The 22866-nt window shown below is 41.8% G+C and overlaps 1 protein-coding gene across 2 annotated transcripts in view; it reads right to left on the reverse strand.

Moving 5' to 3' along the window:
- trim44 (tripartite motif containing 44) overlaps positions 1–22866 on the reverse strand; it is a 62522-nt gene that overhangs the window by 13370 nt on the left and 26286 nt on the right. For both annotated transcript variants that reach the window (XM_056281928.1, XM_056281927.1), the window contains exon 5: positions 13877–13899. In XM_056281928.1, coding sequence (XP_056137903.1) covers positions 13877–13899 — 23 coding nt within the window. The remainder of the gene's footprint in view (positions 1–13876; positions 13900–22866) is intronic.

Below are 22866 nucleotides of genomic sequence, written 5' to 3' on the forward strand. Positions count from 1 at the left end.
CGCCTGGAGCGGCGTTAGTCACAGGGCCCCGTCTGTAACCGGGCTGGACAAGCTACTCTACTCTACTCTACTGAGTTGGCGGAAGGTTGCCAAATGGTCAGCTCAGTTGCACAGCACTACAACATAGATAAGCATAATGCTTAGCATGCAGCTGAAACCTGGGGGGGGGGGGTCAGAAAAGGAGGGGGCGAGTAGTTGAGAGAGAAAAACGCTGCACTTGCTTGTGAGCTTATTTTACTACATTTACTCCTTGTGGTAATGTGCATTTTCTCCATTTTTGGTTAGGATATTTAGATTCAGATGTTCATCTAAATAACCTGAACAGTGTGTTTACATGCTGCAAGTTAAAACCATGGCTTTTAATCACATCAGGGCAATAATCTGATTATTGCAAACATCTTGGTTGGACAACTGATGCAAGCATAATGCAATTAACAAACTAGATTTTTCTCCCCCATCAATTATTTGATTTCCTCTGTTTTGCATACAGCTTAATCAGAGTTCTTTCTGAGAGGTTGTATGCACACACCCAGTCCTGTTATAAGCATCTGTCCTGGAAATGATAGACAAAGGACAACATGGCGAACGGCAATAAACAAGAATCAAGAAAAGGAGATCCCACACTTTTAACTCTGATGCAAACATTAATTTGGTGAAGCAGAGACTCTAATACATGCATTCTTTCATCCAGACTTGATTATTGTAATGCTCTATTTTCAGGTCTGCCACACGCTAGTACTAAAAGTCTTCAGATGGTTCAGAATACTGCAGCTAGAATCGTAACTAAAACTAGACTATTTGACCATATTACACCAATTCTTGCCTCCCGTTGGCTTCCTATCCATGTTAGATCAGACTTCAAGGTGCTTCTGCTGACTTATAAAATCATAAATTGGCTTGCCCCATCTTACCTGTCTTTCCCCCCAACTGTACTTGGCCAGATACCCGAGCCATCCCAGTCACTGCTCCACCCCCTCTGCCAATCCGGGGAGGGCTGCAGACTACCACATGCCTCCTCCAATACATGTGGAGTCGCCAACCGCTTCTTTTCACCTGACAGTGAGGAGTTTCACCGGGGGGGGGGGGGGGGTAGCACGTGGGAGGATCACGCTATTCCCCCCAGTCCCCCCCCCCCCCGAGCAAGCGCCCCGACCAACCAGAAGAGGCGCTAGTGCAACGACCAGGACACATGCCCACATCCAGCTTCCCACCCACAAACACGGACAATTGTGTCTGTAGGGATGCTTAACCAAGCTGGAGATAACACGGGAATTCGAACTGGCGATCCCCGTGTTGGTAGGCAGTGGAATAGACCGCCACGCTACCCAGACGTCCCCCATCTTACCTGTCTGATCTCCTTAAACCATACATTCCATCTCGAGCTCTCCGCTCTCAAGATACAGGGCATCTGTGCGTCCCCAAAGTTAAGAAGAAGTCAGCAATGTTTTATTGAATAATGTCTATGTTCAATAAAATGAAGACGCTTAATATCCTAAAATTTTGGATGGGTGAAAAAAGAGAAACGGAGACATTTGCCAAGAAGTCACCAACAGTCGGAAGCGGGGTTGCATGCAACACAACACATATGGAAACCTTAAACCAAACCATCAATTACTCACCGAAATCAGATTATTGACAGCATGTAAACATAGTCTATAGAATACAGATTAGTCTGTAGTTTGGGCTATAATATTTCTGGGTGATGGCGAGGTTGTGCCCCAACTACAGGGTTTGGTTTGAATGCCACTGTGAGTGTGTTCCTGAGCAGGATATCTAACCCGCAACCTGCTCCATGGATGTCACAAGAGCTGGAACCAACCAGAGCACAGAAAGGGAAGTTCCTCCTCCAAGGCTTCTGAGAAAACAACTATGATTTAGTGCCACCCAAATATGCTCATTCCTAGGGGTAATATCAAATCTATCCAAAAGTATAAGAACACTACAAGGAAGTGAGGGAGGCCCAACATTTTGAAATATGCTTACCACCATACCCCATACTCCATCATTCCTAAATCGTTTCATGTTTGGCCCATTATGCCCCCCCCTTGTTCTCCCATTCTTACATCTCTACTTCTACTGCCCCCTTTCCTGTTCCACCTGTCAGCCAAGCACCTTTGTCTGTCGTTTGCAGTGTCCCCATTGCCCCCACCTCCCTCCTCTCTTTGTCTCCTCCTCCCATCCTCTGTTGTCACCACAGGAGCCATCAAATACAGGTTTGCTGGAGGGGATCCTTTCTGGTCCGATCTACATAGCCAGTCATGCAAGTGCTGGGCTGGCTTTGTCCCAGGGCCAGACAGCCATTATGAAGACTGACTGGTCACAGCAGTGCCCACACACTTGGCAGGCTGGCAGAGCTAACCTCCACCCCTTTCTTCCCGTCTTTCTCACTTAATAACCTCCCCACATGCATGCATACACATACCCTGGTTCCCCCTTCCCTTTCTCTCATGGCAGAATACTGGCGCCGCCTCCATTAGAGAACCACCCAGGTGCCCAGACGAGCCGTCTTGGAATCTGGACCTCTTTGGAAAGATGTCAGACTTAAGACTTTCTACTTCTTGCAGGAGTTATGATATTAATGTGATGACCCTTTTTCTTGCCTGGCCCCCTCCCCCCTCGATCAGAGATGGAGGGATGTCAGAGCCACATATGGCCACAGCAGAGGAGCAGGGAGGAGAAAAAGAGCTTCAGCATGTGTGTGTGTGTGTGTGTGTGTGTGTGTGTGTGTGTGTGTGTGTGTGTGTGTGTGTGTGTGTGTGTGTGTGAAACAGACACTGCTTGAGAACAGCCTGGCTATTAGGCAAAGCCTTCTGTCATCTGAACACCTCCCCCACCCCCTCCCCTTTTCTTCCAAGTCTTGTCATCCAAACCCTCAGTCTGAAGGACACTCCAACAGACAGCCCAGAAAGCCTGGGATTCAGCCTGTCACAACTCTCATCTTGACTGATAAAAGTCTCATACACCCCATCCCTCAGCACTCTCCCTTTCCTCTCCAGAATGTAAAATACACAGTGGAATAAGGGCAGATTTCCCCAACAGAAACACCACAAAGACTCGCATCCTCTTGTAAAAAAAAGAAAAGATGACCCATGGTGAAGTGATTTATGTGCAATATTGATCATGATGTGTATAGGCGTTAGACTTTAACAGACAGCAGCACTTAAAGATGATCCGGGTTATGAAATCAATAGGCTGGAATGGGGAACGTGTTGTTATTATGATCCTGCAATTCCATGCAGCATTACAATGCAACACAGTAATATACAGTCGCAAGGCCTGACAACTCCTCAGCCCTAATTAATAAACCTCTACGCATATTAATGGATCCTGTAAAACATCAGTCACAAAATCCTGCCATCTCCTAGAGGTGATATTCCCCAATAGGATATTTCATCACAGCAGGAGACAGGAGCCCATTTGACTGGTTTTGGGAACTCATTAGGCTAGTCCATCTTTGGCAGTCAGGCACAAAACAAGAGATGAAGCTAATAGATGACCACAAGTCAAGATTCCTATTCAAAATATGCTTATATCACTCTCATAAATGGACACCAAAGCAGCAGTCATCAGTTAATGAACTGTTTAGAGTATCACATTTTCAGCTATATGAAGAATTCAGCATCTGATTGCCCTACAAAAGCCAGTAAAATTTAGCAACCCAATAATCATGGCAAAAAGTCATTACAAAATCATCCATGCACTTCTCTTTAAAAGAGAAACACAGTCGGTAAAAAGTAAAAAAAGAAAACTGCAATTCTTGCCAAGTCTCCTAGTAAAGGGATCAGTTAAATCCTAACTTCCCATTCAACTCTAACCGATATCGACAAATGTGTTGAATGGTACCCAGCTCGGTGGTTATACATAAATCTGCATAGCGACAACACTTATCCAAAGGCTCCTGAATTAAACATGTCAGTGTCCACCTTCACATGCCCCCCTCTCAACGGAGGAATGACTGAACAATAGGATGGATGGGGGGCCACGGTAGGGAGAGCATCCTCACATCCATCCTTCTGAGCCACGCAACGCAATATTCTGCGATGTGTGATTATGTTGTATGCAACTATGAAAAGGGTTGCGTAAAGTCGTGTGCATTGTTTATGTGATTGTGTGATGATGCCTGGCTCCCCTGCCTCTGTGTTGACAGTTCATACCCAGGGCCATAGGGTTGATAAGGCACTGATTCATCACCTTGGTTCAGCTTGCCACTATCTTCCTACATCTCCACAGAACCAAATTCAGACCTGTGATACTACCCTAAGGCTATCACGTTATAGTGTGTGTGTGTGTGTATGTGTGTAAGTGTGGTTAAATTGGACATAGGAGGTGAAAGGCTGCAAGTGGAAGTGAGATAGTGTGTGTGTGTGTGTGTGTGTCTTCTTTGTTGGTATAAAGATATTTGCCATGTTATTTTCTATTACTACGCGTGTGTACTCTTTTGTGTTTACGCCTCATTTTAGAATGTATAATTAATGGTGTGAAATCTTTTGAGCCATTTGGCTAATGTATGCATTGCATGTATGAGAGGGAATGGGGTATAGGCTATGGGCTTTTCTCTACAGATGTAGTGTGACAATCTGCCTTGTGAACAGACCACTAAGTGTGTGTGTGTGTGTGTGTGTATACGGAGAGGGGGGGGGGCAGGGAAATTAAGACATACATGCAGAGAACAGATTTCTCTGTTGCAATCCAAGACATATTAAAAAATCCATCCCTGTAGAAAAGAATAATTCTCTATCGTAAGGCACAGTCAAAGCCGGAAACTTGAGTGGAAAAATATATGTTGGAATTACAAGGTTTCGTTGTCCCACCCCTGCTGCCGTCAAATTAAGATTCCTACAGAAGTTGGCTGACACGATGGAGTTACAGAACAAAGGAAATGGTGACATTGTACTGTGTTCACTTCTATCCTGCCTTGTTCTGTCTGTAAACTCTTTCACACTCAGCTCTCTGACTTGTTTTCCTTTTCATTTGCCTTGACACCTCCCTGATTGTCCTTTTTATAGAGGAAAAAATAACACACACACACACACACACATAATAGTACAAAGGCGAGAGCAAGCACACGCACATACATACATACATGCATGCTTATTTGGTATTTGTGTCCAGGATGAAGAAAGAACCATAATCAACACATTTTGGAATTGTTTTGTTTATTTCCAGTACGTCCTCTACCCCGCCTGCCTCGTAAAAGACCTAACTGCAGATGCCTGCTATGCTGAGGAGATGATTAGATGGGACAGCTATCCTAGGCTGGATAGGTAATGCAATGAGCAGGTGATAAGGAAGCACACATTTATGCTTGAACACGGTTTCTGATGTGATATCTACGGTCTAGGTTTAATCTCAAGGTGACAGTAAACAGAAAAAATGCAGAAAAAAAGTAAAACCATGTCAGAATTAGGAGTCCTCTTGAATGTTCAATATACTTGGCTTGTTAACACATTAGGTAAAACACGTTATCTGCAATGGCATTGGTCATATATATATATATATAAATATATATACATATATATATATAAATAAAACTTCATTAAATGAAACACTCAATGGTGGGTATATATATATAGCGTTTTCTGAAACCGTCAATGGTGTTGTTAGAAGTGCTCAACCAATGAGGAGCGGAATATCAATACAAAATATGTATTAAAATTTTTTTTCCTGCATCTGTATTGACATATATATATATATATGCATGCATGCTGTAGCTGGAGAGAATAACAATGTTCACGCTGCAAAGCTTGGTGAAGTTTGCCACTGGAAACTAACCTATTAACCTATTGTTGCAGTCTTGTGCACTGGAGCCTACTGAAATATTATTTGCCATGCTGCATTTCATTTTTCATGTCTTTCCCTCCTGTGCTACCAACCTGGTAAGAGAGCGCACTGTATTTTCTTCTCCTCTTGTCTATTTCCTCCTCAGTGTTTACTCCATACCTTTCGTTGTAGAGGGAAAATACATCGCTACAAGTGACAACCCACCCTCATCTCTCTTAAACTTTTGCACCGCTTTACCTGCACCCTATAAGATTTTTTTTTTAAATATCATGACAAAAACTGACTTGAACTGTTTTGCATTATTCTATTACTATGCTGCTAGGAACGACTGTAATATACTGATGTCTTCTATTTGCTCTTGCAGCAGGTCCCACTGGATAAGAGCATCAGCGAGCTGTCTGAAATGTAAAAATGCTCTCAATCCATTACTCTGTTAAATCTTCCCCTTTTTCAATACTTAAAGAGGGATTTCTACGATTATGAATATTTTAAGCTGAGTCTTGTGGCGCTCCTTGTTGAATTGTTAAATCCCTCTCATCCTCATACCTGCTTTCCAATGTCAGCATAACAAAACTGACAATCATTCCTTCCCTCAATGAATAAAATGCATAAGCTGGCACAAAGGTCTCTGGGGAAAAAAACAAACAAAAAAAAACGAAAACCAACAACACTTCAACACACATTTATTCACAAATCCAAACACACACACACACACACCTATGTGCACAACAAAATAGACAAATATATAAAGGATGCATGAGAGCAAGGGGAGGAGGAGAGAACGAGCTGAGGGCAAGGGACAGGGAACAAGACGGAGAAAGAGAGGGTGGGAGAGAGAGATGTACTTTACACACATGGATTAACGATCCATTATTAATAGGTACTATGGCCTTGGAGCATCAACATAAATGCAGCAAACCCAATTCTGCTGCAATGGAAAACTCTTGAATGTACCACAGACATTTAACGTGTCTCCTTTGTTCTCTGGACTCACAGAAAGCAGGGCAGAGAAGCAGCCACAGCTCTTCTGCTTATCTACACGGCACATCAGTACTAAAAGCACTCTTAGAGCTCTGGTCAGAGCTCTGGACACAGCTGAATGTTTGCAACCAAAGTGAATTATATTCATAAAATAGCAATCGCCTTTGCAGTCATATTGAATACAAAAGGGGCTTCTATTTGAAAATAAATTATGTTTGCTTTGTATTTTTGACAAGAACAATACAGATTCAACCCCCCACCCCCACCCCAAGTCTATAGGTGGCTTTCTATTTTCCAAGCTCCACTTAGAACCAGCATTTTTCATCGAAAGGTTCAGGTTTTTCATGTAGCAACACAATTAAAAAAAAAGTCAAATAAACCAGTAAACATTTGATAACCCTAGTCAAAATAGGCCCATTGGCTGAGGGCCCTTTTGTATCTAAAGCACTGTCTATGTGTTCAGGTAAACCAAGAGGAGTTCAAATTAAAACCGCCATTAGTGAGCAAAAGTTATCATCAAAGGGTGTGCATGTACACACACACACACACACACACACACACACACACACACACACACACACACACACACACACACACACACACACACACACACACACACAGATCCACAAACAATGCATTTCTTCTAATTATAAATTCACACCGACTCAGATAAACAGCTCCAGTAACCCGTGCCTCTAACCTCTACCAGGCACAACCGTTTATAATAAAGCAAATTAAAAGCAAGAGAGACAAAGAGAAAGGGAGGGAGAGAGAGAGAAAGAGAGAGAGAGTTGGGTTTGAAATAGAAAGTGTGTTCATATGTGGTCAAAGCAAGCAACTCGGCCCCTCTGAAGACACAAACACACACACACACACACACACACACAGACACAGACACACACACAGACACACACACAGACACACACAGACACACACACACACACACACACACACACACACACACACACACACACACACACACACAATCTTTCCAGCAAAAAAAAAAACTCTTAAATAATTCAACAAGGAAATGTTAAGGCCCACATAAGCTTACACACCCACACACCCACAGCAGGCAAATGGAATCGGAGAAGAAGCGAAAAGCCTGTAGTGACTTAGTGGCTCACTTTCCCTCAGGGAACGTGAATATTTCATAAGAGGGAACCCAGGACGCTTCTTCCATCGCTTCATCTCCAGGCTCTGTCCTGTGTCCTTTAGCCATGTACCCTTTACATTCCCCCTCCCCAACTTGCTTGTTCCATCTGTTTGACCTGATGAAGGGCAGTGACGGGTTGAGTATCACTAAGCTGTTATCAACTTGCCACAAGGGGGGCGCCAGAGTGCACATTTTGCACAGGCATCAGTCTGGAAAACGAAATGTCAGTGTGGAGAAGAAGAAACACTCACACACACCTCGTGCATGATGGCACGGCTGATTGGTTACAGTGCATAACTCGCATTATGTGTGTCTAATGTGATGCTAACGGAGCCAGTGAGGTGCTTACTAGCATTGTGGGGAGAAATCGGAGAACATGCGCTTACCTCCATATGAATATGTATTAAAGTGTCACAAGAGTGTCAAAGCAGAAGGAGTGTGTGTGTGTGGGTGTGTGTGTGTGTGTGTGTTTGGGGCCATGCATGACAAAATGAGTAAGGCAGGTGACAGGTCCCCCTGAGGTGCAGCAATGAGCCATGAGTGATTGGCGCAATCAATGTAAGGACCTGGTATTGTAATTAGAGGTGCCACACTCGGCACCAGGCCTCATCATATTAGTGTCATTGCACCATGTGATTTAAGTCCTCAAAAGGCCTTCATCGCTATTGCTAAGCAAGCTCTCCTCATGTCACCGGGCTTTCCATTCACATAGTTGTACTGACTTAAGGACCTGTAGCCAACACATTCCACCAACATAATCGTTTTGCCCTGGTCAAGGCTTTTTATTATGGGGAAAATAACCACCCTGGGTTCTCGTAAGATGAAAACATCAATTATTGCCCAGCAGTATTGCAACACTCTCACTTCTGTTCCCCTTGTTTTGTTTAAAGCATTTTGTAATGTTTGACTTTCACAATTATAGTATTGTTCCGTCTCCTCTTTTCTGCTCTGCAGGGAGAGTCGTTTCTTAAAAGTTTTCCAGTTTCTTTGTCCCACCTGCATGATTGCTATGCCCTCTCTTGTTGTATACTTTTGTCTTGATGCATGCTTAATAATCCAGGTAAGGAAATCACTGAAAGTTGATCAGTTCATCTGGGCACAACATTTAAGTGACTTCTTCAGTCTCAACTGACTGCAGGTATCCCATATGTGGCGGGAGTGTCAGAACAGTTGAGACGTGTATTTTCCAAACACCGCGTCACAGTTGCTTTCAAACCTCAGAACACGCTGCACCAGAAATTGGTCCACCCCAAGGATCGGGTCCCCAAGGCACAAACAGTGCAATATAGTGTACACTGTTAAGTTCCAGGAGGATCGCAGTGACTTGTACAATGGGGAAACTAAACAGATGCTGGCCATGATGGCACAACACAGGAGAGCTAAAATGTCAAGCCAGGACTCTGCAGTCTACACCCATGTACAGGCCAGTGGCCACTCTTTCAAGGATGAGGATGTCCACATCCTTGATAGGGAGGAACGCTTGTTTGAATGGGGAGTCAAGAGGCCATCTAATTGAAGAGGGAATGACCATCCCTGAACCGGGGGGGGGGGGTGCTAAGAGTACATCTGTCACCATCTTACAATGCTGTGATTGCAACCATTCCCCAATCCTCTGAATAGTACATATGGCCATTGTAACACTAGTTAATGGTCACTATAATTTGCATATGATATGGATCATTGTTTTTGGTCGTTATGCCACTGTATTGTCTTGGTGCATGCTCAATAATCCAGGTAAGAAAATCAAAGAAGGTTGAATCAGTTCATCTGGATACAACGTTTATTGACAGATACGTTTCATCACTCAACTAAGTGACATCTTCAGCCTATAAACTGACTGCAGGTATCTCCACACTTATAAACAACACAATACAGTTGCATAACGACTGAAACCAACAACCAGTTTCGAATGCAAATATGGGTGTGACCACTAACTAGAGTTACAATGGCCATGTGTACTATTCACAGAGGTTTAGGGAATGTTGCAGTCACATCAATGTAAGATGGCGACAGATGCATAATGACCGAAACCATATTTGCATATGAAACTGGTCATTGATTTCGGTCGTTATGCCACTGTATTGTCTATAAGGGTGGGGATACCTGCGTCAGTTGAGACTGAGGAAGTCACTTAGATGAGTGATGAAACGTTTCTCCCAATGTTCTTTGATACCCCATGTCGTGCAACCTGGACGTTGTGTCCAGATGAACTGAGTCAACTTTCTGTGCTTGTGGTATACTGTTTCTATAATTTCTCTGTGCAAATGAATTAAACCTAAACCTAAAATATATTAGTAAGTTTAAAAACATAAGCAGAGTATGGGTGTGGCAGATGTGCGCTGACAGATGTGTTCAGTGAATTCTATACTTCAATCATGCATCTATCCAATAATGAGATCTGAGTTGCATGCAGTAATTACTTCTTTCTATTCTTTACATTGGAGTGTAAAAGTCCCTGTAACTCAATTAAAGAATGTTTACTCGATCAATACCGTTTCAAAATCAGCTCCTGAATTGACTGGATTTGGCGAGATACAGTGCAAACAGGTGCAAAGATCATCTACGGTAGATACTTTTGAAAAGATCTCTTCAAAACAAGTTGAAGTTGCAAGTTCTTTCACCTACAACGTTAGAAATCTGCCCAAAATAAAGACATATGGTAAAATGAGTGTCTGGGAAGGAAAGGCACCAGCTAGACAAATTGCATCAGCATTATAATAGATTATGTTTAGTTATTTTTCCAACCATAGTCTTTTTTTATCTGGACATGTCTGTAAAAGACCGCTTTTTCCCTGTTTTCTTTCCTTCTGTTGTATATTTAATCATGACAGGATATGGAAAGACATAGAAAGAGTAGCAGGGAGAAAGGGATGGCTCATGTCAGGAGCCAAAGAAAACACAGGAAGTTCCAGTCCTCACAAGACCTGACTTGAAAACCTTTAGCCAGCTTGCTGTGCTGCTTTCTGTTTGTAATGGTCGCCCCCATTGCACTGAACTAAATTATTTAATACACCACACTTGTCAAAGCTATTAACCTACAGTGCTAGAAGCAACAATTGTTCAGTTTTACACAAAATGGATCTCCAGAAAAAGAAGAAAATCCACATCTCTTATTTACTGAACAACTGTCTGAGGTGTCTTTTTCAGATATTGTCAAGCAGAGCACATCAACACTAATGTGTGAGAGAGAGAAAAGTCTGCTGTAGCTTAAGATATCCTTTCTGCCCATCTGTGCTGCTGATCTGCTGCTGCGGTGACCGTAGCACATTGGGCCATGAGCCGATTTTCTCATGCATGCACAGAGACCCACCCATCAGAGCCTGCACAGGATCGAGGTCACAGAGATGCTGCAATAAGCAAGATTAGAACCAGATGATGAATGTGGTTTGGATTTTGTTAACTGAAGTGTTCACATAAAAGGAAAAAGAGAAACACACAGAAAAAAAAACAACCCAGGGTCCATATACACAAAAAAGGGTTTGTAAACAGAAGAGGGGGTATGAGAGTCATAAGCAGTGAAAGGGAAATATGAAATGCATCTCATTAGAAAAACAGGAGATGGTTTTTCTCCTATGAAGAAGACTGAGCCTTTGCAGACATACAATAGGCCTACATATGTTAAGAGACTTGGGGAAGCTGGGGAATCCTACTGATGAGCTAGAAGTACAGTGCAGGTGAGAATGGTTGCCAGATTATGGTCTACTGGGGGAAGGCTCTTTCTGTGGAAGCGATAAGATGCTCAGGCGAAGGAGATTAGCATTCTGCTCTGTAATAAATTTACTGTCTGGATCGTGTTACATATCACCCCAAAACATCCATTTCTCGCCTGATTCCACACAATCTCTCTCTCTCTCTCTCTCTCTCTCTCTCTCTCTCTCTCTCTCTCTCTCTCTCTCTCTCTCTCTCTCTCTCTCTCTCTCTCTCTCTCTCTCTCTCTCTCTCTCTCTCTCTCTCTCTCTCTCTCTCTCTCTCTCTCTCTCTCTCTCTCTCTCTCTCTCTCTCTCTCTCTCTCTCTCTCTCTCTCTCTCTCTCTCTCTCTCTCTCTCTCTCTCTCTCTCTCTCTGCCCCGCCTTTCATTTGAGGTTCATCTCTTCCTCCAGTTCACCTTTTGCTTCATTTGATTTTCAAATCTCGATTTTACTCACCTATCTCCACTTTTTTTTTAACCGCGATCGTATATCCAAGCATGAAACTGTTCCAAATGTCCCGTCTCTCTCTTTCATTCACATGACCTTTGCCAACTCCCCATAAACCTCACTTTTTTCCAGCCTTCCATTATGAACGTGTGACATTTTCCACCAGATTATTTCTAATGCCACTCTGCCAGCAGGGGAGTCAAGAGTTATTTCTTTACCTTCTGTTTTATGGCAAATACACAAAGGACTTGCAAAAACTGTAGGAGTGAGTGTACATGTGTATATCAGGTGGTTAGGGTAGGTGTTTTGGGAAACTTAAACTTGACCAAGGACAGCCAGTTAATTCAGGTTCATTCTTGGGCTCCAAGTCCACCGCCATCTGTTCCAGAGGTCAGGGCACAGCACTAACACAGGCTGGCTATTCACTAGAATACCTAAGGCCAGCACTGGTCATGACTGTGTCAGCTAATGGGCTGGAACTACAAGATAAACCTTCCAAAGAACAAATTAATTTTTCCTACGATTAACTGACACCACAATAAAGATCCGTCAGTGATAAAGCTTAACTTGTGTTTGATTTTTTTTTTTTTTGAGAAAAGAGGAGTAGATGGTCAATTTGGGCTACAACAACAGAGCGCCCTCGTCTGTTTTCAAGAGCCTTTACTTCAAGGTGTGTTTTGTGGCATATAGGAATCTTTTCTCATCCAACATTCCTTTGGACACCAAAGTCTTGCAGAGAACAAGCCTCTCTTCTCTGGAGACAGATGGTCTGGCATTTGCTGCAATCAGACAGTCAAACAGGGTCCAAGCATGTTTGTTCATGCATGTGTATATGGGGGGTGTGAGTGCGTGTGTGTGTGTGTGTGTGTGTGTGTGTGTGTGTGTGTGTGTGTGTGTGTGTGTGTGTGTGTGTGTGTGTGTGTGTGTGTGTGTGTGTGTGTGTGTGCGTACAGATGGGAGGAGTACATTGAGATGAAAGGCCAGAGAGACAGGAAGCAGAGAGACAGAGCTTGCCGGGGCTTAGTCTTCCTGCCCTGACTCCCCTGAGTAAAAGGGAGGTGGGTAGGTTTTCCATGTCAGCTGATCAATGGATGAGGCTGGGGGGAGAATATCAATTTTGGAGTTTCTGACACAGGCAGATAAGATAAAGGCTGAAGATATGGTTGGAAAGAAACAAAGTGCAATAGTGCCTGAAAATATTAAAACCATGTTTGTCCATCTGACTCTCTGTTTCTCTTTCGCTCTCTATTTGAAGCAAACACTATCAGTTTGAGGATATTACAAATATAAGGACAATACTTCTGTTGAACCTTGGGGTCAGGAGATTGACTCAGATGCTTGAGTAAACACAAACATATATACACACACCAGCATGCACTGATATAATCATTTGACTTGACTTGACAACTCAGACCTGCACACCATCCCCTTGGCCCTTTCTTACTGGACCAGGCAGATTGTCACCTCATCTGCTTCCATTAGGCACACGCAGATCAAAACTACTAATTGCCTTGCTGGAGCACCGACGTGACTTGCATAATGATGGCATACGATTGATGGCATGGGAAGGCTGGCATGTTGGAGTAAGTCATGTGTGCATGTGTAGTGTATGTGTGAGTGAGCAAGTAGGGGGGGAAAAGGTAGGGTGGGACATCTTTGCATGCGTCTTTTGTGTGTGGTACTTTGCAGGCTGAATACGAGCTGTGAGTGTCTTGGTGGCTAATGGTAGCAGGAGCTTACTGAGGAGGTTTTAAGGGTACTTAGTGCCTACACAGCTGAAGAAATAAAAAAATGTGAGCATGAATCATGTTGGCAGTCTTACCTTGGCCTGGCATTAATGTCGTGCTGAAAACAAAGAGCAAGAGAGGGAGAGAAAGAGAGGGGAGACATATAAAAAAAATAAATAAGAAACTTTGCACAGGTGTAGATATCACATAAAAAGTAAACAAGATAATTTACAACTTCGTTAACAGCTGGCATGGCTTTAAATCTGACCAATTAAATGTCACTTTTATCCCCCAGGGGTGGTGGTGTATATTAATGACCAGGAGCTCTTCAAGGAGCAGTCTGAAGTGAATTACAAAGTGCGTAGCCAAGACTCTGCTTTCACTGACTTGTTTGTTTCGACTGTTAACACATCAGTGGACTGAGGCCGAGATAGCTATGTATTTGAGCGTATCTTGAAAATGTTAGTCATTTTGGCATTGCTTATCAAAATGCAAGTAATCAACATGAGTTACACAAATTTTACATTATGATAAGAAACGAGGGCTGCAAAGTGATTGTTTCTGCAAGTTACCTCTTAAAATTAACTAGAGAGTGCACTCAGTAGAGCGCAGATCTCCGCCAGGCGTATTCCCCTTCTCCAGTGCTTGGACTTGGCAACAAACCACCCCTTTTTCACCTACCGGGAGAAGGGAAAATATGGAGGCAATGCCAGTATATCTACCCTTCTCCTGGTGCTCATACGTGGCAAAAAAACAGCTGAGGAGTTAGCACTCAACTGCTGTAAAAAACAGGTTTTTCAACGGTTCTGAATCACTTCAACCATGAGATGTCCTTCTCATAAAGTCATAACTGTGCACAGAAATTATTAGGCTGACAGGCTCAGTAGCATGTGATATTAGCAGGGGACAGATACACAGACACACACAGAAAAAATAAAAAAACAGTGTTTTTCCTGCCATTACAAGATTTGTGCAGGGCCCAAGTCAATTGAACAAGAAATATGGGGGGGTTCAATGTGCAGCACTCAAGCTAAAAAAATCTACCTAATAAAAATATTTTGTTTGTCAGTCTGTGGATGTGCAGCCTCCTAGGTGGACCCTTGCACAAATGCGACCAATTCTAATATGAACTTGTACTTTCCACAAAGAAACGATTTGCTCTGCGACCATTTTGGTCTGGCCCTAACCCTGTATTTATTTTCATAATATAATGAAGCTGGGTAAACTGTTTACCATCACACATGTGCAACTCACATCTACGGTTGACTCAGATCGGGCAGCCACATAAATCTGCAATACTTCCTGTTTTGACTGCAACTTAAGAGGAAATTGTTCCTTTATATAACTTTGGCATTTTTTTGGATTATCAAAATTCTTTTAATAACTTTTGATCATGTCGTTGCCCTATTGGAGTCAACCGTAGATGTGAGTCACGCATATGCAAACATAAATGGTTTACCCAGCTTTATCATATTATAAAAATAAAGACCGAGGTTATTATTTTTGGTTCATCCAGTGTTCCTGCAGTTCTCCTGTGCTGAGATCAACAGTGAATGACTTGCTGAGTTGTGAAATACAATCGACTTCTCGTTTACTTTCAAGTCTCGTGCCTGAATACATAATGGTTTGATGCTGTTGCTGCCCGATCTAAGTCGACTGATTGGGCAGCGAAAGAGAGCAGCATTGGTCGAGCGAGCTAGAGGGTGAATGAAGCGGTACAGAGAACAAAGGTTTTTCAAAGGTTTTAAATCACTGCAACCATGAGAGGTTCTTGATCATAAAGTCATAACTATGCAAAAAAAAAAATGTTTAGGCTGATGGGGCTGGTAGTATGCGAGATTAGCCGCGGACACACACACACACACACACACACACACACACACACACACACACACACACACACACACACACACACACACACACACACAACGACCTGCACTATAGAATCTCTAGGCTAGTTTATGATCCATTCTAGCAATTGCGCGCATTCATGCGACAAAACACAATTATGTGACACATATACTTGATATTGCAAAACACTGTGTGATGTATGCACACAAAGCTGCTGTGCATGTAGCACATTTTAAATTGTTTTCATGTGCCATAATCTAGCTATTAGTCATACTAGTGCTCATCTCTATTGGACTATTTTCAGATCAGATGATTTTGGGCATGGGATTGGCTCTGCACCCTTAAATATTCTGACAAAAACTAATGGTAGTACTGGACCTTGACCACCAGGGCAAGGAGCGGTTTTTAGACTGAAACAAACAATGTCTGGTATACAGTGGCTCTGTGGCAGGGCACATGAGAGGAGAGCTGATGAGTAGATATAATAGAGTTCTGGCTGGCTGGCTGGCTGGCTGAGACTTGCCTACAAATTAAATTAGCTCTGGATCTAGACAAATATATTCAAATATGGTTTTAAATATTTGAACTAAGCATGTTTTTTCTTCATTTTTACCTTGTTAAACACACACACTCCAAAATGTGAATTTGTAAGAGTGTGCTTTTTAAGAGTGTACAGTTTCACTTAAGTAGTCTAGTCACATTTTAAGTACATACACGTGCACACACACATGCATATGGCTGTGTGTGTATGCATTTCTGAATTGCATTGCCATTGTTCAATTTGTCTATCTGCAGCACAAGCATGTTTTTATTTCAGGCAATATTTACATAATTAATTCAAATCAATAGTATCATGCATATCATGTCAAAGGACAAATGCTGGCACGCAGATCCATTATGAGGTGAAAATGAATGTGCAGATGCTGTGCACAAAATAAAATGTAAAGATGGAATTTAAAATATTAATGTTAGAATACTACTGTTAGAATGTTAGATATTAATGTTAGAATGTTATTAATGTTAAAATTAATGTTAGAATGTTAGACATTAATGTTAGAATGTTATTAATGTTAGCATTAATGTTAGAATTAATGTTAGAATGGACTGGCAGCCTGTCCAGGGTGTCTCCCTGCCTGCCGCCCAATGATTGTTGGGATAGGCTCCAGCATCCCGCAACCCAAATTCGGATAAGTAGCTTGGATAATGGATGGAGGGATGTTAGAATCTAGAATACATTCAAGCATTATTTGCCTAAGTGCGATTAGCTTCACACTGGACTGGTCACAAGGACATTATTGCTGTCTGGGAGCCTCATGAGAGATTGGCATAACCAATTACATGATGTTGTACGTTATGACGGTACTTTTGAATTTTTCATTTTTTTTGAAGTGCTAATACCCCTTGTCATGCAATAAAATTTAACTTTTCTCGGTGGAACTTGGTTCTGACAATCAGAGAAAATGCCTCCTTTACGAGGAGAATACTAACCAAATTCCAGTTATTGCCTACAGCAATTCATTTGGTATGTGTGCATGAAAATGTTTTTCCCAAAACTGAAAACAACCTGTTATCAACAGATGCAGCCTTAAGGTCCACCTTTCATAATTTAAGAGTGGACGATTGGGAGGACGAGGCCGTTGGCATTTAAACCCAAGTGAGCCTCATTTCCCACTCCCTCTCGATATCGGTAATAAGATACTCTTCCTGTAGGCACCCTGTTTTAAAAAAAAAATACTCCACAAGAGACCTGACAAATAACCCTATACCTGACATAAGCTTTTAAAATGCAATGACCAAGGGTTTTCAGCAGTAATGTATTTACTCATATATATATATATGTATTTTAGTCTAAAATACTAATGTACAATACATTCCACTCACTGCTGTATATCTGAACAGGCTGTATACTGTACATAAAAAAAAATTCATCTGTTTTTTTTAAGCCACTAACGGCTCAAACTCGCACTGTATGGGTTGTGATAACTAATTTCAACCGTTTGATATCCCATGTGGCTGTGTTCTCATACTAGTCAGCATTCAGTTCAGATGTAAGCATGGGTCCATCCCAAACCAATCCCTACGCACTTCGCCTCCGTTTGCGTGAAGGCTCCACCATGTTGAAGGGTATCCCCAGCCCCCAAGGGCAGAGGGGAAGTGGACTATAAGACCCTCCATCAGTGAGTCCAACTCAATGGCGACTTACCAAACACATTCACCCCTGCACCGAAGTGGACCACTGAAGAACAGAGGAAACATCATACAAATGCAGGTTTCTGCTTTTACTGTGATAGAAAAAAAACCCAAAACAAAACAAAACGTGCAACTGATTTAAGAGCGCAGTTATTTTTGTAGTGATACATTTATGGGGATTGTTAAATGATTAACAATTCAAATAAAAAAAAAATCCAAAAAAATTTACATGTACGTCTTTTTTTCCCCTTTTACCGTTTAATATGTATCTCAGCACCCCTTGCACTCTTCACTTCTTTGCACTATTTGTATCCTGTTTACAGTTCACAGAAACGGTTTCACTGGTATACAGTCATTCCTGGTATACGTTCCTGAAGATTGCTGTGTTGTTACTCTGTGTAAGTACACTGAGAGCCACTAAACCGGAGTCAGATTCCTTGAATGTGCAAACATACCTGGCCAATCAAAAGATGATTCTGATTCTGATTCAGTAAGCAGCAGTACCATACAAAATGAGCACGAGAGAATAAATGGTCCCCTGTTAAGCAAATGGATTTCACGGACATTTCTCGAAGTCCCATGAGATAAGGCTTCTCGTTATTTTCAGAGGGGCAGAAGGTTGTTTCAGCAGAGCCACAGGCTGTGTGTCTTAGAGGCACAATTTAGATCTTGCCTTGCAGAGCTCTTGACAGAAATTTCCGAGATGATCATATGGATGAATCCTAAGGTAGGCAATGATCACCTCTGAAAGCAGGCTTTCTGGATTGCAAAAGGAAGTTGACCCATGCAAATGTTTAATTTGAATAATTAAACATTTCACCATGGGAGGATTATATCTTTGTTGCAAAAGAATTGAAGAAGCAAAGTGTTCTGTAGTTGCTACACAAAGGTGCAGATAAACACTATGTGATGTCTTTATTTCATAATAAAAGGATTGTGACTTATTATAGTGAGCTTCAGGCTTTGCAAAGCAAGGCTTGTTAGGCAAAGGGTGTGTTGACTCAGCTCAGTCACAACATTGCTCAATGTGAACAAAGACAGGGTTAGGGCTGGGTCACTGATGAGGACAGTCCAACGCCTGATTAATACGGCATACTGAATTTGTTTTTTGTGTTCTCATAGATTATCCATTTAGGAGTACACCAACTCTGCTTCTCTAGATAGACCCATTCACAAACACAGGAAAAGAAACTTTTTTCTTTTTTTTGGCTTTTGCCCCCCCCCCCCAGTTGTACCCGGACAATCACCCCACTCTTCCGAGCCTTCCTGGTCACTGCCCCTCTGCCGATCCTTTTTGAAAAAATTTTTAAACCACTCTCTCAGCCTCTCACTGCCCACCCGTCGTACGTTTTTTTTTCTTTTTGGAATTTCCCCCCTTTTTCTCCCCAATTGTATCCGGCCAATTACTCCACTCTTCTGAGCCATCCCGGTCACTGTTCCACCCCCTCTGGGAGGGCTGCAGACTACCACACGTCTTCTCTTAAACATGTGGAGTCAGGAGCTGCTTCTTTTCACCTGACAGTGAGGAGTTTCACCAGGGGGGACGTAGCGCATGGGAGGATCATGCTATCCCCCCCCCCCCAATTCCCCCACCCCCCTGAACAGGCGCCCCGAGCGACCAGGACTCATACCCACATCCGGCTTCCCACCCGCAGACACGGCCAATTGTGTCTATAGGGATACCTGATCAAGCCGGAGCTAACATGGGGATTCGAACCGGCGATCCCCATGTTGGTAGGCAATGGAATAGACCACGACGCTACCCGGACTTCCCCAGTAAAGTAACCTTTGAGTAACTAGTGTCTCTGTCTGAGTAACACATTTGTGTATACACACATGTATACACAAATGTGTGCAAGCACTGTTCAAAAGAAAGGGTCTCTGTTTGAGAGGTGGAGCACAAGTGGGCCATGTGCATGAAAATCTAGGGCCAGAGGGGTTTGATGGTTTGCTTTAACATAACCTGGGCTTCTGATGTAGATGCATGGTTGTCAGTTGTATGCACCTATTGCTTGCTACAGTATCCATTTCCTGTGGATGACATACTGAAGAGTTTGTTTAAATGCTTTATTCATTTTCCCTTCTTTGCATTGTTGAATGTCTACTCTGTGCTCTCTGTACTTGACTGGGTATGATTTCAATAATGTACCTCTTTGTGCGCTAGTGCATTCATGATTGTCAGTCAGGTCTAAAGTATGTCTCCTGTCCTCAATAATCACAGTTGTAAGTGACTGAGCAAGTAAACACAGAGTATAGCTGTTCAGCTCTTTACCTATTAGCACTTTTTATTGATTTAATGACAGATTTGCAGATTGGACAACAAAATATGCATGAGCACTTTGGTAATGAATGGACTAAGCAGTGTGGTACAATAAGTCTCCACCTATTTTCACGTAGCAATACACTTGCTACAAAGTTCAGTAGTTCATCACCAATTACTCTATTTATTGTGTTAGTGTATGAGCGGTTGTGTGCGAGCGTGCATTTACACTTGCACGGACAAGCATGAGAAGAGGGAAAAGGGACTATGAATATAACCAAAAGTTAATTTATTTGCCTGACCTTTAGCTAGCTGACTCACCTCAATTATGTGGTCTGTACTTTAGAGAGGAGTTTAAAGGATGGATAATAATCATGGAGAAATTATTTCATTCAACGGCAATACTCCAACCCATTTTCTTAATGTTACATGGCTGTGGTACAAGTGGGCTACTTTTATGTATATAAAGCAGCATACTTTTACTAACTCGGCTCTAAGAATGGTATCTTTTCCATCTTATGACTCATTCAAATCAATGCACTACATCCAAAAAAGGCAAGAGGCACTGACTAAGGCTCACTGAGGGATGAGATTAGATGATGCTTTAAAAAAAAGGGGGGGGGGTTAGCATGCTTAACATTAATTCTCATTCTGGCAAAGCTGAGGAAATTGATTTTCTTTCTATACATCACTTTGAGGATTTTCTGGTGTCAAATCATATAACATTGTGGTTTCATTCATGACATTAAAAACTCCAGCTCGCTTTTCATTTCAGCCATTATAGAGTAGATGCAAAGTAGGCGATACTGAATGCTAACTAAAAGCAAGTTCGAAGTGCTAAGACCATTTTCAGGCAATCAGGCTCACAAGGACAACCAATTCTCTTTGTTTTACATATGTGTACACCTAAACATATACAGAGTTTCCAGTTTATCAGGTACACCTATCTAGTAGTGTGCTGTACCTCTGGTCTTCAGAACAGCATGAATTTGTCTAGGATGGATTCTAGCATGTTGACTGCTTTGTGCAGGAATGTTGTACTATGCAGAAATGATTGTGTTAAGCAGTTACTGCAAATTGAACAGCAGCACAGTCCTGCTGCAAACAGCATTTTCCACCTCATGCGTTTAGTTTGGATGCGTTTTCTTAGTTTGGATATACTATGTGTTCTTAGTTTGGATATACGTGTTCTTAGTTTGGATATATGTGTTCTTATTTTGGATATATGTGTTCTTAGTTTGGATATAGAAGTGTTCTTAGTTTGGATATACGTGTTCTTAGTTTGGATATACGTGTTCTTAGTTTGGATATACGTGTTCTTAGTTTGGATATATGGGTTCTCAGTTTGGATATATGTGTTCTTAGTTTGGATATATGTGTTCTAGTTTGGATATGTGTTCTAGTTTGAATATATGTGTTCTTAGTTTGGATATGTGTTCTTAGTTTGGATATACGTTCTAGTTTGGATATGTGTTCTAGTTTGGATATGTGTTCTTAGTTTGGATATGTGTTCTTAGTTTGGATATACATTCTAGTTTGGATATGTGTTCTAGTTTGGATATACGTATGTGTTCTTAGTTTGGATATATGTGTTCTAGTTTGGATATATGTGTTCTAGTTTGGATACGTGTTCTAGTTTGGATATGTGTTCTTAGTTTGGATATGTGTTCTAGTTTGGATATACACTCTAGTTTGGATATGTGTTCTTAGTTTGGATATGTGTTCTTAGTTTGGATATACGTTCTAGTTTGGATATATGTATGTGTTCTTAGTTTGGATATATGTGTTCTAGTTTGGATATATGTGTTCTAGTTTGGATATGTGTTCTTAGTTTGGATATGTGTTCTTGTTTGGATATGTGTTCTTAGTTTGGATATGTGTTTTAGTTTGGATATACACTACCGTTCAAAAGTTTGGGATCACATTGAAATGTCCATATTTTTGAAGGAAAAGCACTGTACTGTTCAATGAAGATAACTTTAAACTAGTCTTAACTTTAAAGAAATACACTCTATACATTGCTAATGTGGTAAATGACTATTCTAGCTGCAAATGTCTGGTTTTTGGTTTAATATCTACATAGGTGTATAGAGGCCCATTTCAAGCAACTATCACTCCAGTGTTCTAATGGTACAATGTGTTTGCTCATTGGCTCAGAAGGCTAATTGATGATTAGAAAACCCTTGTGCAATCATGTTCACACATCTAAAAACAGTTTAGCTCGTTACAGAAGCTACAAAACTGACCTTCCTTTGAGCAGATTGAGTTTCTGGAGCATCACATTTGTGGGGTCAATTAAACGCTCAAAATGGCCAGAAAAAGAGAACTTTCATCTGAAACTCGACAGTCTATTCTTGTTCTTAGAAATGAAGGCTATTCCATGCGAGAAATTGCTAAGAAATTGAAGATTTCCTACACCGGTGTGTACTACTCCCTTCAGAGGACAGCACAAACAGGCTCTAACCAGAGTAGAAAAAGAAGTGGGAGGCCGCGTTGCACAACTGAGCAAGAAGATAAGTACATTAGAGTCTCTAGTTTGAGAAACAGACGCCTCACAGGTCCCCAACTGGCATCTTCATTAAATAGTACCCGCAAAACACCAGTGTCAACATCTACAGTGAAGAGGCGGCTGCGGGATTCTGGGCTTCAGGGCAGAGTGGCAAAGAAAAAGCCATATCTGAGACTGACCAATAAAAGAAAAAGATTAAGATGGGCAAAAGAACACAGACATTGGACAGAGGAAGACTGGAAAAAAGTGTTGTGGACGGATGAATCCAAGTTTGA

This window comes from Lampris incognitus, chromosome 6 (genome assembly GCF_029633865.1).
Source record: "Lampris incognitus isolate fLamInc1 chromosome 6, fLamInc1.hap2, whole genome shotgun sequence".
NCBI classification, from domain to species: domain Eukaryota; kingdom Metazoa; phylum Chordata; class Actinopteri; order Lampriformes; family Lampridae; genus Lampris; species Lampris incognitus.